Source organism: Geotrypetes seraphini, chromosome 2 (genome assembly GCF_902459505.1).
Source record: "Geotrypetes seraphini chromosome 2, aGeoSer1.1, whole genome shotgun sequence".
Taxonomy (NCBI): Eukaryota; Metazoa; Chordata; class Amphibia; order Gymnophiona; family Dermophiidae; genus Geotrypetes; species Geotrypetes seraphini.
The window spans coordinates 41,870,185-41,885,821 of NC_047085.1; the positions used below are offsets into that span (position 1 = coordinate 41,870,185).

The window sequence follows — 15,637 nt, forward strand, 5'->3', positions numbered from 1 at the left end:
CTCGGTCTGATCCGGTGAAGGCTTTTCTTATGTTCTTACTTAGATTTCAGCAAAGCCTTTGACATGGTTCCTCATAGGAGGCTCTTGAATAAACTTGACAGTCAGAATTTAGGACCCAAAGTGGTGAACTGGATTAGAAACTGTTTGGCAGACAGAAGCCAGAGGGTGGTGGTTAATGGAATTCACTCGGAGGACAGAAAGGTGAGTAGTGGAGTGCCACAAGGATCAGTGCTGGGTCTGATTCTATTCAATATATTTGTGTGCGACATTGCTGAAGGGTTAGAAGGTAAAGTTTTCCTTCTTGCAGATGATACCAAGATTTGTAACAGAGTGGATACCACAGAGGGAGTGGAAAACATGAAAAAAAGATCTGCAAAAGTTAGAAGAGTGGTCTAATGTTTGGTAACTAAAATTCAATATGAAGAAGTGCAGTGATGTGCTTGGGGAGTAGAAATCTGAGGGAATCATATGTGCTGAGAGGCTGATATGCACGGATGGGGAGAGGGACCATGAGGTGATGGTGTCTGAGGATCTGAAGGTAACAAAGCAGTGGCTGTAACCAGAAAATGTTGGGCTCTATAGAAAGAAGCATAACCAGCAAAAGAAAGGAGGTGTTAAGGCCCCACCTGGAATACTGTATTCAGTTTTGGAGGCCGTATCTGGTTAAGGATGTAAAGAGTCTTGAAGCGGTCCAGAGAAAAGCAAAGAAAATGGTATGGGGCTTGCACCAAATGATTTACAAGAAGAGTTTGGAAGACCTGAATATGTACACTCTAGAGGAGAGACGGGACAGGGGAGATATGATACAGACATTTAAAAACTTGAAATGTATTAATATAGAAACAAATTTTTCTAGAGTAAGGAAAATGGTAAAACTAGAGGGCATGAATTGAGTCTGCGGGGTGGCAGACTTAGGAGCAACATTAGGAAATTATTTTTCATGGAGAGGGAGGCGAATGCCTAGAATGCCCTCCCAAGAGAGGTGGTGCAGATGAAAACAGCGATGGAATTTAAAAAAAAGCATGGGACGAACATAGAGCATCTCTAATTAGAAAATGAACAGTATAAAACAAACTAAAGCTGGTACTGGGCATCCCGTATAGGGCGATTTGGTTTAGGTTGAGTTGGTGAGGGCTTTCAGAAGCTCCAGTGACAGGATGGTTAGGATAGGCTGGAATGGGCTTCAATGGCAAATCCAGCAGTGGGAACCTAAAAAGACAGTCCAGGCAGACTTCTATGGTCTATTAAAGAAAACAGAATTTAAACATGAATGTGTAATGAGTGTGAATGCTGGGAAGAGTGGATGTATCTGCTGTCACTTACTATGTTACATTAAAAATGGGAAAGGGGGAAAGAGGCAGAATAGTGCAAAGGAGAAAGTGGACAAGAAATTAAAGGTTTCTAAGACCAGTATAGTTTTAAGTGATTTCTTAAAGTAATAATACATCCAACCATTAGATATCATCATCAACGGATTTTAAAGAATGCATTTTATATAGTTATGTATGTATGGGGCAATATGTGCATGTAAAATAGAGTTAAAATTAGATCAGGGTAAACTTGTGCATGTTGTCTCCTTGTCCAATTAACCTAGTTACCCTGTAAAATTAACCTCTTAAACAACAGATACTGCCTTGCTTCTCCATTACTAGGCAGCCATATCCATAGCAACCAATAGCAACTACATTATTCAGTCACTAGGTGTCACCATATATAGCAATCACTACAAAAGTAACAAGTTCAGCAACTAGGTTTGCCAGAAGAACTTAAACTACCCTATTTCCCCAAAAATAAGACCTAGCATGATTTTTAAAGATGCTTCTAATATACGCCGTACCACCAAAATAATCCCTAGTTAAGATCAACCCCCGAAGCCCCCCACAATGTCCCCGACACTCCCTGACTCCATCCCCGACACTAATGTTGCTCGATTCACTGAAAATTGGACCAATCAATTCAGCAATCCATACCTCCGCTCTGAGTCCTCCAAAAACAGCTGCCGTCGCTGCTGTTTCTGGAGGCCTTGAAGCAGAGGTATGTCAGTCTCATGGTGGGAGTCAGTGGGGTTCTGCTGCACAAGGGGATGGGAGGGAGGGATAGAAAGATGCTGCACAAGGGGATGGGTAACAGGGGAGGACTGCACAAGGGGATGGGCGACAGGGGAGGAAAGATGCTGCACATGGGGGGGAAGGAAAAAGGAAGAATTGGGGTGGAGGAGAGGAAGGGAAAAAAATACATGAAAAAAAATAAGACATCCCCTGAAAATAAGCCCTAATGTGTTTTTTGGACCCCAAATTAAAATAAGACACCATCTTATTTTCGGGGAAACATGATAATAAAATAAAACAGAATAAGAACTAGTGCAGAAGAGAAAGAGGTGTGACAGCAGGGTTGGGGAAAGCATGTGGAGCATGCCTAAAGAAATAGTTTCAAACATTTCTGCATGTGTCTTGAGTAAATGTTTCTGTGTATTACGTCTAAATGTCTGTGGGTGCTTGTAGGAGTGGCAAAAGCAGTGTCTGCCTGACTTCGTGAGGCAGCCCACTTGAGATCTTAATAAAAAAAACAAAAAATTAAAAAAAAAAACCTAAATTAGCTTTTAAAGCATTGCAGAGCTTTAGTGGATAAAAAGTCATGTTTTTAGAAGAGATTCACAGATTTTAATGAGTATAAATAAAGGTAAAGATGTGAGAGGGATTGAGAAAAGACAGAAGAGAACAGAGAGTAGAGGCAGTTTGAAAGGAGTAATTCCCTATTCTTTTGGCCAGGATATGGACCATATTGATTTTTTTTGCTTTATCTTTCAGCTATGGTTTGTGCATATATATCAGGCTGCCAAACACTTCCAATGCCAGTTTATGCTGTATAATGGTTGTCTAAGAGAACTATTGAGAAACATATGACACAACTTACATAATTTTAATCACAAAAATATTTTGCAAAATGAGAAAAAGCACCGAGAAGAAACTTTACTTAACAGCGCCACAGAAAATGTAAGACTAATATGATCCTGCATGACAGTTTATCAGTACTAAAGTTTTTGCTTTATCAGATGGCATCACGCATGTTATGATGATTTCAGTAAACTTCTTGTCCTTGGAGAATACTGTAGATCAATAAAACAAACTCCTATTTTAATGCATTCAGAAATTCATTTTATAGAAATCAGAGCACAAAAAACTTTCAAGGATACAAAGTTTTCTACAAGGCACTGTATGATTCCAGACTCTGGTACAAGCCTGTTAAAAAGACTTTTTGTATAAAAAATGCATTCTTTTTAAAAAAACACTTACTGTGAACTACATTGTAGTCAAGTGATCCAGCAAGCTGAGGACCTGAATCAATGATTTTATCCACAGAACGTTTCTCAGACAGGCTACAAATCTAAATGAAAGAAAAAAAAATAAACCCAGCGATGGCATATTTTATCACACAAAAGCTATCACCTATTTCTATTAAATTCTCCATTAAATTAAAAGAAAGTACGTAACTTAAAAAAGGCTAACTCAAAAAAAGCAACACAAATCCTAAACAGATAAACAAGCACTAGCAGTAAATCGGAGAAACCAATATCACATTCAACATACCTTGGGGCTTAGGGGCAATTTTCATGACTGCCATGGCGGGAGAAACCTAATCCATTTGGAAATACTATTGGTTCTTAATCTTTATGTCGCCAAGACCTTTTTAACTTCACTCCAGATCCAGTCCTCCCCCCCTTTTCATACACACATACACAGATTGTTTTATAGAAACTAATACATAAATTCAATCATCCTAATTAACTGGCATAGAGGAGTGGCCTCGTGGTTAGAGCTGCAGACAATATTCCAAGTTTATTACCAAAAGCAAACAAAAATGTATATATTTGCACTGTAAATATTTTTTTCTAGCACAATGAAATGCATTCTAGATTTCTTTTTGTAATCATACTACAAACATGAGGAATATTCAACAGTTCTATGGCATTCCAGAATGCATAAGATGACCAATTTTATATTACTGCTTCCAAGCTAATTGTTTTCTTCATAAAACTGCAGTTTTAGGTAAACTATCAATGGTAAAGTATTCCAAAGCCCTAGGAAACATAAATCAAATTACAAAATACCTTAATATCATCTTCTGTGATATAGCCAGCTTGCACAACCCACCATGGTTCCACAGAAATCTCCACTGGTTTCACTGGTAATAGATCACGAGCAGTTTTCCTTCTGAAAAATTTCTGCAGTGGTACAGTCCATTTGGAGATTGCACATACAGTATTAAGTGTTACTAGAAAATTACTTTTATATTGCAATGTCTTTACAAATGGCAGATACAAAGCACATTTAAAAGCATCATGTGAGGGGAAAAATACCAAGCTATTTCATCTTTATCACAGTTGGGAGATTAATAAAAACTTTTTATTTCCAAAGGCTTACTTATATCATAAAACAACACACAGATCAGTATAAGTATACTATTTCTTTTCTTGACCTGACGGATTCTGGAGACCTACTAACAAACACACGGATCATAATCCAAATTATCCAACCCACAAAAATATCATCAATCAAAAAAGAAGAAAAAAAGGTGGTATGAAGGATAATTAATACGAAAAAATTAATTTAATTTTTATTTTGTACCTAACTTCCTATTTATAAAAATTTTTTATTACTAATAACCCACACATGTGCTTATGCTGAGCACACACTTTTACCTCAATATAAATAGATGAAACGTTTTAATTTAAATTTAAGAGGCCGGAGTATCATAAAGAATGCATAATTCTCAGTAAAGAGACCTCTGATAACTTAGATGTTATTTCAAGTCTTCATCCTGAATGCATATGTTGTAATCATTTACTTCAAACCTTCTTCCTACCTCAAAAAGATTTTATTTGTTTATTTATATATTCAAATTAATAAATTTATTTAAATAGAAACTATCAATTAACTTAACTAAGGATGCAATAATTGAATCTGTTGACTGAAATAACTTCATGAATTAATCAAAAATGTATAATATAATGTGACGAGAAAAGAGAACAGCAACACTTATCTTAGTGGCTTCCCAGCCAGAACCAACGTTGGTGGGTTGTGAACTACCCAACGTTCAAACTGTTTTAGAGCGTTTCAGGAAAGTTGAGACATGGTATAGCACAGTAACTACATTGTTCCCCGATGAAGGCTAGTTTAATAGCTGAAACGCTCTAAAACAGTTTGAGCGTCGGGTAGTTCACAACCCACCAACATTGGTTCTGGCTAGGAAGCCACTAAGATAAGTGTTGCTGTTCTCTTTTCTCGTCACATTATATTATACATTTTTCATAAATTCATGAAGTTATTTCAGTCAACAGATTCAATTATTGCACCCTTAGTTAAGTTAATTGATAGTTTCTATTTAAATGAATTTATTAATTTGAATAAATAAATAAATAAAATCTTTTTGAGGTAGGAAGGAGGTTTGAAGTAAATGATTACAACATATGCGGCAGATCCAAGATGGCGGAAGGGACAGCCAGCTGAGCGTCCTGGCTCAGATCCTCGATCGAGTGTTTGGCTCCCTTTTCTTTTCCTAAGAGGAACTTTACATTACTATAATGCCAAAAAGAAGGGGCTGAAGTGCCGCTGCAGCCTCGTGGCGCCCCGACCCAGCAAGATTCGGCAACATCGATGATCTGCTTTGCCGGATGCAGGAAATGTCAGCGACGGCAGCAGTTTCCCCGCTGGAGGCTCCCACTGGCGAGCAGGAGGTGGTTTCCCCGGGGTTGGAGATCTCATTGAGTCCCAATGCCAGAGCACCCCCCCTCTTCTCAGACCGCCAGCTCCCCCCGGGTGGAGAAGCCATTGGAGGGCGGTGAGCTCCTATCCCGCGAGGCTTTGGTCATCAGAGATGGGAGTTTGGAATTGGATTCCTGTTTGGAGAGTCCTGTGGTGTCTGAGGCTTCCAACAGCAAGAGGGAGCATAGCCTTCAAGAGAAGCCTTCAGGAGGAGAGGTCAGTTGACTTAAATTTACAAATTCAGCCTGAAAAATCTATTTTAATAGAGAAGCCCCGAGAAATAACTCTAGAAGTCATATGGGATCTAGTGGCGGATCTGGCAAAATCCATTAAACCTCAATTATCCCAAATTGAACAAAAATTAGATACTCATGAAACATGAAACTCCCCATGCAACAATTCTTGGATCATTTTGTAATTGTTCACTGGTTTATACCAAATAATTGTTAACTATTCTCTGCACCTGCAATGCATAAATTGATCTGAACTGTTTTTCTGATATGCTGTAACTTCGCTGTAAATGTACAGTCTCTTAACCTGTAAACCGCTCTGAACTGATTTGTGGTATTGCGGTATACAAAAATAAAGTTATTATTATTATTATATTAAAAGTTTACAAACTGACATGCAGGACCTTAAAATTCAAATGTTGCCACTAAACAGCTCACAGAAACATTAATGAAAGACAATATAAATGTAAGAAGAAAACTGGAAGCACTGGACAATCTTTCTCGTAATAATAATCTCAGATTAATTAATTTCCCTAGAGTGGCAACAATACTTCCGAGAGATATGTTAAAACGGTATATGATGGAAATATTGGGAATTTCAGAAGAATTGCTGCCACCGTTTACCCAGGTCTATTATTTGCCCATATGAAGGGAAGAAGGACAACATCAAAAATTACGGATATCACAAGAGGACCAACAAAAATTAAATATCTCAATGATGTTGGAACAGTCGAATAGGGAAATGGCGACACCAGCAACTTTACTTCTTACAGTTGCCTTGGCACCAGACAAAAACTGGTTGCTGAGACTTTATTTAAAAAATAAGTTAAAAGACTTCTTGGGATACAGAATACAAATGTTTCCAGACCTGGCACGAAACACTCAGAAGCGTCGTCGTGAATTTTTTATTTTAAAGCCGGGAGTTATTGCCCTTGGAGCTTCTTTCTTTTTACCCATGTAAATGTGTGATATTGCATCAAAAGCAAAAATATGTTTTCTTTGATCCTATTCAACTGACAACCTTTTTGTCGGCTGCACACCTGAAAACTGGGACATGAGTGCTCAATGTTAATTTGGACACTTCCTTCAGTTGATTGAATCCCTATTTTCCTTTGATTTACTTTAGAATGCTCGCTGTTTACACTTCTTGGATCTATGATTTGAGGACTTGAGTTGGAGTTAAGTTTTATTTTGTCTTGATTGTGGTTATATTAATTGGAAATTTTGTGTTCTTTAATTAGTTTCATCTTTCTGTACAAGTGGATACTTGATATGATTATGAAAATATGATAAATAAAATAAAAAACAACAACATATGCATTCAGGATGAAGACTTGAAATAACATCTAAGTTATAAGAGGTCTCTTTACTGAGAATTATGCATTCTTTATGATACTCCAGCCTCTTAAATTTAAATTAAAACATTTAATCTATTTATATTGAAGTAAAAGTGTGTGCTCAGAATAAGTTTTCATATGTGGGTTATTAGTAATAAAAAGTTTTTATAAATAGGAAGTTAGGTACAAAATAAAAATTAAATTAATTTTTTCGGATTCTGGAGACCTGACAGATTCTTGACCTTAGAGATTCTGGAGCTATACTAAGAAATTAATGAGAATTTAGAAGGACATCATCTAATGTTTCTGGAAATTAAGAGATGTTTAGGTGGCTTCTCCTGAACAGATCTTTAGAAACTATCAATCTGCAGAACATAGAAACTGAAAAGCAATAGACTGGGAAGGTATATGGCACAGCATTAACCACTGGTATGCCACTCTATTAATGAGGAGCGGAAATTGAAGAGCGCTTTTCTAAAACTCACTATATCAACTGGAGTGAGAAAAATAGGTAGTGGCTTTTGGGCCGAGTTTTGCATAGTTATTAAAATCAATACATCGTAGTGATACTAAAAATAAATAATTAACAAAAACTATCACCCACCAGCAGTGGGCTCAATTTCTCAGATCTGACTTTCAAACAAAACAGGTGGAGAAAAAGCCTCAAGTATGATTTTAAAGCTCTTGTTGTTTTTATCATTGGCAAAAGACTCACACCTCAAAAGAATGTCAGGATCTCAAAGAAATTTAGGACCCACTGCTGTGCACAGTAGAAAAAATTATTTTTTCATTTTTAATTTATAACTTTTAATCAAAAATTAGTTCAAAAAAGCCCAACATTAAAGGCTTTTTCTGCTGTGCACAGTAGTGGATCCTAAATTTCTTTGAGATCCTGACTTTCTTTTGAGGTGTGAGTCTTTTGCCAATGATAAAAACAACATGAGCTTTAAAATCATCAACGATTGCTATGTGCTGTAATACTTGAGGCTTTTGCTCCACCTGTTTTGTTTGAAAGTCAGATCTGAGAAATTGAGCCCACTGCTGGTGGGTGATATTTTTTGTTAATTATTTATAGTTATTAAAATACCATAGTCCTAGTTAAGTTTTAGCATGGAAATAAAACACAGTAAATGAATCTTGCCTTGAACGAAATTAACTGATCAAAAATGGGTTGAGTGAGTTTTGGAAAAGTGTTCTTCAATTACTTTTCACAGCACATAAACCCTACACATTTCTTTCAATAGCATCAAGCATCTAACAATAACCCCTGTTCATTCCAAAAGCTCTTTTAATAAAAGACTAACTAGGCACTGTCAGAATTAATAAAATGGTTATTTGACAATCTTTCCCCAACAAGTGTTATTAGTGTCTTTAACGTGTTTACTTCAATCTCTTGGCTAGTGTTGAAACCTTTGATCTTTACTGAAAGAAGTTAGGTCTTGTCTTCCAGACTGTCAATGACTATAGGGTTATGTACACCTACCAGCATGTGGAGACTAAGAACGCTAAATCCCTCTGCTTATTCAATTTTCCATTCCATTCTCCCAGGTACTCAAGTGCTTTCCTGTTGGCAATGGGGGGATTAGGTGACTCGCCCAGGGTCACAAGGAGCAGCGTGGGTTTGAACCCATAACCTCAGGGTGCTGAGGCTCTAGCTTTAACCACTGCCCCATACCCTCCCCCCTAGGCTCACAAAGCAGGGACAAAGGCTTCTAACAAAAATAATACCAAGCATATTTTGCCAGCCAGAACATCCCACTGCTCAGCACAGCCCTTACTGCAGTAAAGATGAACATGCCACACTGAAGTGCCAACCTGTGTAACCCTTAGCTACACAAAGTTGGCAATTGTATCCTCATTTTTTTCTTTTATTTTTTTAATGCAGAAGCTAAAAGCTCAGAAAAGAAAACACAAAAGGAAAAAAAATCTCTGTACCCCTTATAGCCACAGTACCCGCCACTCCTGAAACACCCCCACCTTGAACTGTCTAACACTGGGAGGGTTCTGAACTAGTCTGAAGGTCTAAAGGAAAGAAAATTAGCAGGTAAGACTTAATTTTCCTTTCTTGCTGGCCTATCCAGACCAGTCCAGTCACTAACTGTAGGGAAGTACCAAAGCAGTTATTGACGAGGGTGGGAAACCTGGAAAGCAGAACACAATGCCCCTGCCAAAGTCCTTATCCTGAGATGCCTGGATATCAATGCGGTAATGACAAGTGAAGGAATGCAGAGAGGACCGAGCCGCCACCCTAAGGATCTCCTGCAGCAGGATCAAACACCTCTCTCCTCCTCCCTTCCCCCGGTCAAGTGAGCCTTTAGAGTCTGAGGAACCAATCTACCATTCAACAGATAATCCGAAGCAATCGCCTCCTTAATCCCGTTAGCTAAGGTTGCTTTAGAGGCCATCGCCCCTGCCTACGACCCCCAAATAAAATGAACAAGTGATCTGGTCAATGGAACTCCTCCAATCTCTGCAAATACGCCAAAAGATTTCACTTCACGTCAAGACATGCCAGCTGGTGCTGATCCCTATCTCCTTTACAATTCCCCAGAATCAGAAGAAAAATGAACTGGTTCAAATGGAACAGCAAGACTACCTTAGGAAGGAAGGAACTGTCTTGTAAAACCACATTCTCCCGCAGAAAAAAACTAAAATGGTTCCCTACACAAAAAAGCCTGCCACTCCGCGATTCTTCTAGCTGAAGAGATAGCCACAAGGAAAAAAGTCTTCAAAGTAAAGTCTTTTAAGCAGCAAGCAGACAAAGGTTCAAAGGGTGCTGAAACCAGCACAGACAGTACCAAATTAAAGACCCAAGGGGGAACTACTGGACGACGAGGGGGCCAGAGATGGACCCCCCCACACAGAAACCGCAACACTTCTAGAGAAGATGTCACACTCTGTACCCCGATCAGGTCCCTGAAAGCAAACAAATCCACAATCTGGACCTTCAGAGAAGCTAAGTCCAGACCCTTATCAAAACCATCCTACAGGAATTACAAAATTTTAGGAAGAGACCCGCAATTTATATACCCTCTATTCCAAATACCAAACCTCAAAGATGCCAGACCTGAACATAAGCCAGAGAAGTAAAATGCTTATAAGAATATAACATAGTGGAGACTACTGCCTCTGAAAAACCTTTTCTAGTCAAACGCATTCTCTCCAGTGAGAACAGAGATAGGTCTGGCATTTGAACTGGACCCTGAACCAACAATCCATCCAACCCCAAAAGGCACAATGGAGTGTCCATTACGAGTCTGATCAAGTCTCTGTGCCAAGGTCTGCAAGGTCAAACCAGAACCGTCTGCAAGGTCAATCCAGAGCCACCAACACCACTAGATCCGCATAGCTCTCTATCTGATGGAGCACACATCCCACCAGAACCAAGAGGGAAGCACATATAGAAGACCCTAAGATAGCCAAGGCTGCACTAGGGCATCTATTGACACCTCTCCGGGGTCCCACCATCTGCTGAAAAACCAAGGAACATGTGCTTAGCCACAGTGGCCATGAGACCCCAGCTTCAAACAATCAGATTAAGGTCTCCAGACTAAGACTCCACTCCACTGGATCTAAGGTGTTTCAGTAGGAAGTTGGCCTAAACATTTTCCACACCTACCACGTACACCACCGACAGATCTACCAAGTGGCATTCCACCCAAACCAACAGAGATGTCATCTCCTCAACCACCAACATACTTCTTGTGCCACCCTGTCTGTTCACATAGGCCACCACTGTTGCACTGTTGGACAAAACTCGTATTGCCTTAGAAACATAGAAGATGACAGCAGAAATGGGCCATGGCCCAACATGTCTGCCCACTCTATTAACCCACCCCCTAATTTCTTCCTTGAAGCTATCCCACATGCCTATGCCTTGACCTCAAAAACTTGCTGAAAGGCTTGCAAGGCTAGTCAAACTGCAAAAGTCTCCAATTGGTTGATCAACCAGCCAGCCTCCTCAGGAGACCAGTGTCCCTGCACCACCAGCGTAAAGCAATGTTCCCCCACCCTCCCCCCGGCAACTGAGATTTGAATCTGTTGTCACCACTGTCCACTAAGGTGGTTCCAGGCTGACCCCTGAGAAAGGTGACCCACATCGAGCAACCGACTGAAACTGACACATGCTACACCCTGGAGATGAAGTCTCACATTCAGAGCATGACGCTGAGGGGACCAACGTGAGAACAATGCTCTCTGAAGGGGGCATGTGTGAGCCCACTGAACTAACTCCATAGAAGCCACCATGGACCCTAGTACCCAGAGATAATCCCATGCCTGAGGAGAATGAGAAGCCAAGAGCTTGCAAGCTTGAGACCACAAGCAGACAATCCACTCTTGAAGAAGAAACAACCTGCCCATGAGGGTGTAGAATTGCACTCCCAGGTTCACATAGGCTACTGCAGTTGCGCTGTTGGATAAAACTTATATTGCCTTGACCTCAGGCTCTGAGATGGCTCCAAGTGGCTTTTGGAGAAACTCATCACCCAGCCAAGCACCTGCAGAAAGCTTACCACTTGAGTTGTCATCACCGATTTGCTTTCCTGGAAGGATGCCACCTAAAATCAACCAGTTGTCCAGATAAGGATGCACCAGAATGCCCTCCTTGCTCAAAGTTGCTGCAACCATCATCATCATCTTGGAGAGGGTACGCAGAGCTCTAGCCAGACCAAATGGCAGTGAACAAAATTGAAAATGTTGCCTTAAGACAGCAAAATAAGGAAGCCTTTAATGAGCAGGGGCAAATTGGAATATGTAGATAAGTTTCTGATGAGTCCAGAGCCATGAGGAACTCCCCACAATGTACCACCATGATAACTGACTGCAGAGTCTCCATGCGAAAACTTGGGACCTTCAGGGCCTCGTTGACCTGCTTCAGATCTAGAATTTTACAAAATGTACCTTCCATCTTGGACACCACAAAGTAAATGGAGTAACAGCCCAATCTTTGATCCTCTGGCAGCAAGGGAACCACCAAACTGAGGGAAATGAGATGTTGCAAGGTGTCCACAACTGCCTTGGCCTTCCAACTTGACCGATAGGGGGATTCCACTAAATGGTCCAGAAGAGGAGCGTTGAAATTTAACGCATATCTGTCTCAAACAATTTCCAGCACCCAACAATCTGTAGTAATGTGGGTCCACCTCAGATAAAATTCTGCCAAACATCCTCCCACTCAAGGAACAACTCCCACACTTTCATTGGACTGAAAGATAGGGAAAAAGACTCCATGCTTCTCCTGAGCACCCCAAAAGCACTGGGTCTACTTAAAGATACAGCCTTTCAGGACCCTACTGGATCTGCCTGGCCAATACCTGCAGGCTTACAAAAACCTACCTCAAAAGGAACCACCTCTACTTATGCCCTTAGGCTTGTCCTCAGGGAGCCTATGGACCTTTGCTTCCCCTAGGCCCCAAACAAGTTTGCCCAGATCCTCACCAAACAGCATAGACCCCTGAAAGGACAACAAACACAGCTTAGCTTTAGAAGCTACATCTGTGACCTAGCCATGCAGCCAAAGAGCCCTATGAGCTGCCATGTTTAATTGTGAGTGTCTGGATCATCTAAATTAACTAGGGAATCAACATGTTTCCCCTCTGAGGTCCTCACCATGGGCGTCTTCACCTCCTCAATGTGCAAGACTGAAGAGACCTGAGAAATAAGCTCCTGAAACTCATCCTGTGAAAAATTTAGATGACAGAAGGACCCTCTCCCACTGGAGGATCCTCCACCTCCCTCCTCCCCCAATCAAAAGCTGATCTTCATCCTTCTCTGTATAAACATGGTCCTCTTCAGCTAGAATGGAAGTCAGATCCCTCCCATTCTTCAACTCAATCCAGCAGAGGCTTTTTAGAATCTGCAGGATTTTGAGCAGACCCAGAGGGAGAGGAACTCATAGGATCATCAGCCTTCTAAGCTCTAAACATGGCCCAAACTCAGGAGAAGAGCAACCATCTTCTCCCAATGCCAACGAAGGCCCTGCCAAAGCTTCCTTATGTAACCGAGCCATGGCAGAGGCACAATTCACGGCAGAAATGGCGGCCATTGCAGCCAAAATCTCCACTGGCATAGAAACCAGAGCTACAACCACCAAGGATGCTGCGGACTCATCTCCTGTGCAGTCCCAATGGGACTGCTGATGCCAAAGACTTTGCCTCGCCACAGAGTCAATAGCCCATCCCCCAACCACCCATTCCCTTGCGGCCACATGTTTTACAGCGGCGCGGCTTCTTGCCCAACATACCAGATAGAGAGTAGGCAGCAAAAAGGAAACCCCTCCCAGGGGCGCTTGTACTGAAATGGAGGAGGACCATGACAGAAGGCTCTTTTTTTATATATAAACTAACTGCAGTTTCCCTGTAAGGCAAATGGAACCATACTGCCAGCCAGGCTCTCAAGGGTCCAGTATGTAGCACTGGAGTTGAAGCGTACAGTCCTCCCACAAGGACCCTCCTGGTTAATACACCCCAAGGGGATAAAAAATGGCCCCCATGGACCACAATCCCTAGAAGAGTTAGCCCACAGTATTGTAACTGGGAATATAACTCTCCTAGCCCCTGAATGCCCTAAACAAAAAGGAAAGGGAAAAGTGCCCTGAAAAAGGTCTACCAAGACACGTCCCTGACTGGAGACTCAGAACATTCTGGATGCTTAGGTTTTGCACAGGAATCATATGCTGTTTAAGATTTAATGTTCTAAGTCTCCACCTGCTAGTAGGTATACATAACTCTACAGTTAGTGACTGGACTGGTCTGCATAGGCTGACAAGGATGCTTAAGTTTCAGGACACCACAATGTCTAAAACCAGTAGCAATCCACAAATTAGTGATGAAGGGGTTTGCCTAGGTCTGTCTGACATGCTATGTAAAACTGGCAGCAATGAACCAAACTAAGACTATCTAGAATCACACCATCACCATAAGAACAGGGTCCCATCTACTATACATACGACTTTAACAAAACATATGACTGACAATTATTAAATTTGCAATTAGACTAGATCACCCTCAAGACTGGCAGATTGCTGGAAATTTTAAAGATAAATTACTAGCAATAGTTCTGCAATTTCATTTTTTAGTTTTATCAGTACGTATTTGTGGAAATTGTGTGAAAAACAAAACCCTGTAGCCAAGAAGCTGATTTGGGATTTAGAGAGGCAGTAATTTAGGAATATATATTGATGACTGGTAAGGTCTATTTGTCCTACTGATAGATTAGGACAATTTATAAAAGTGTATTAAAATGTGACAATTAACTAAATACATTTATAATTTGATAACTTTTTTTGAATGTGTCTATTCTGCTACTATTTTCGATGTGTTAAAGAAAAGAAAATCTTTACCTTTGATGATCTACACTGGTTCATTAGGTCGATATACTGGTTTCTTCCTATCCCAAGCAGCCTTAGACCTGAAACATTAAACACTTTTGAGACTAAAAGTGTTTTTAAAGAAAGAACACTACACTTGCAAAGATCCCTGTCTTTTGGATAAGCTGTACTTAGACAATGACACAGTGGCTAAAACGGTGGGAAAAAAATGTTCACTGTGGCTACGGGGACAAGGCCATTCACCGCCCTATGGAGCAGTAACTGGCCTTGTCCCCGCTGTTAAGGGAGGGAACACGCGTGCGGTCACCTATCACACTCCCTCCCTCCTTGCTGATCGCCTCCGCTGCTGCCACCCAGTCCAAATATCTCCCTTCTCTCACCCTGCCCATTACCTTTGTGGTGGGCGACTTTCTCCTTCCTACGAGCAGCCGAAGCGTTGAAGTTGCGTGTGGTTGCCGTAAAGGTCATCTCTGATGCAACCGGAAGTTGCATCAGAGACAACCTTTCTGGCAGCCACACGCAACTTCAATGCTCCAACTGCTTGTAGGAAGGAAATTTAGAAATCGCCCGCCATGAATTTAAGGAGCAGGGAGGTTTGCCAGCACAGTTGTGTGCTGCAAGCAGGAAACACTCCTTCTGCTTTTTAAATTGAGAAGCACGTGAGTAGGACTTACTGTTTAGCTTTTTTAGTCAGACTGTGGCCTGATGTCCGGGGAGGGGGGGGCGTGGTGTGCATGGCGGAAGCGGCTAAGAGAAGCGGAGAACACCGGTGGGTGTCTGTTCTGCCGCTTGTTTGGGGGACATGGGTGCGATGGTGATAGCGCCAGAGGACTCGTTAGTTTCCCACGATAGTGATACGGTAGAGGAAGTAAAATGTGTGGCCGCGCCAGCCCAAGATTGAACCTCTCTGGCAGCAAGGGGGGGGGAGGTGAAAGCGCAAGAGAACGCAGACCTGGATTTTTTATAGGCAGGACTTAT

General features: G+C 41.2%; 1 protein-coding gene across 2 annotated transcripts in view; it reads right to left on the bottom strand.

Annotated features, from left to right (window-relative positions):
• FAM91A1 (family with sequence similarity 91 member A1) overlaps nt 1–15,637 on the bottom strand; it is a 130,538-nt gene that overhangs the window by 90,271 nt on the left and 24,630 nt on the right. For both annotated transcript variants that reach the window (XM_033933473.1, XM_033933474.1), the window contains exons 5-7: nt 14,672–14,739; nt 4,109–4,222; nt 3,294–3,384 (exon numbers count right to left, since the gene is read on the bottom strand). In XM_033933473.1, the coding sequence (XP_033789364.1) occupies nt 3,294–3,384; nt 4,109–4,222; nt 14,672–14,739 (273 nt within the window). The remainder of the gene's footprint in view (nt 1–3,293; nt 3,385–4,108; nt 4,223–14,671; nt 14,740–15,637) is intronic.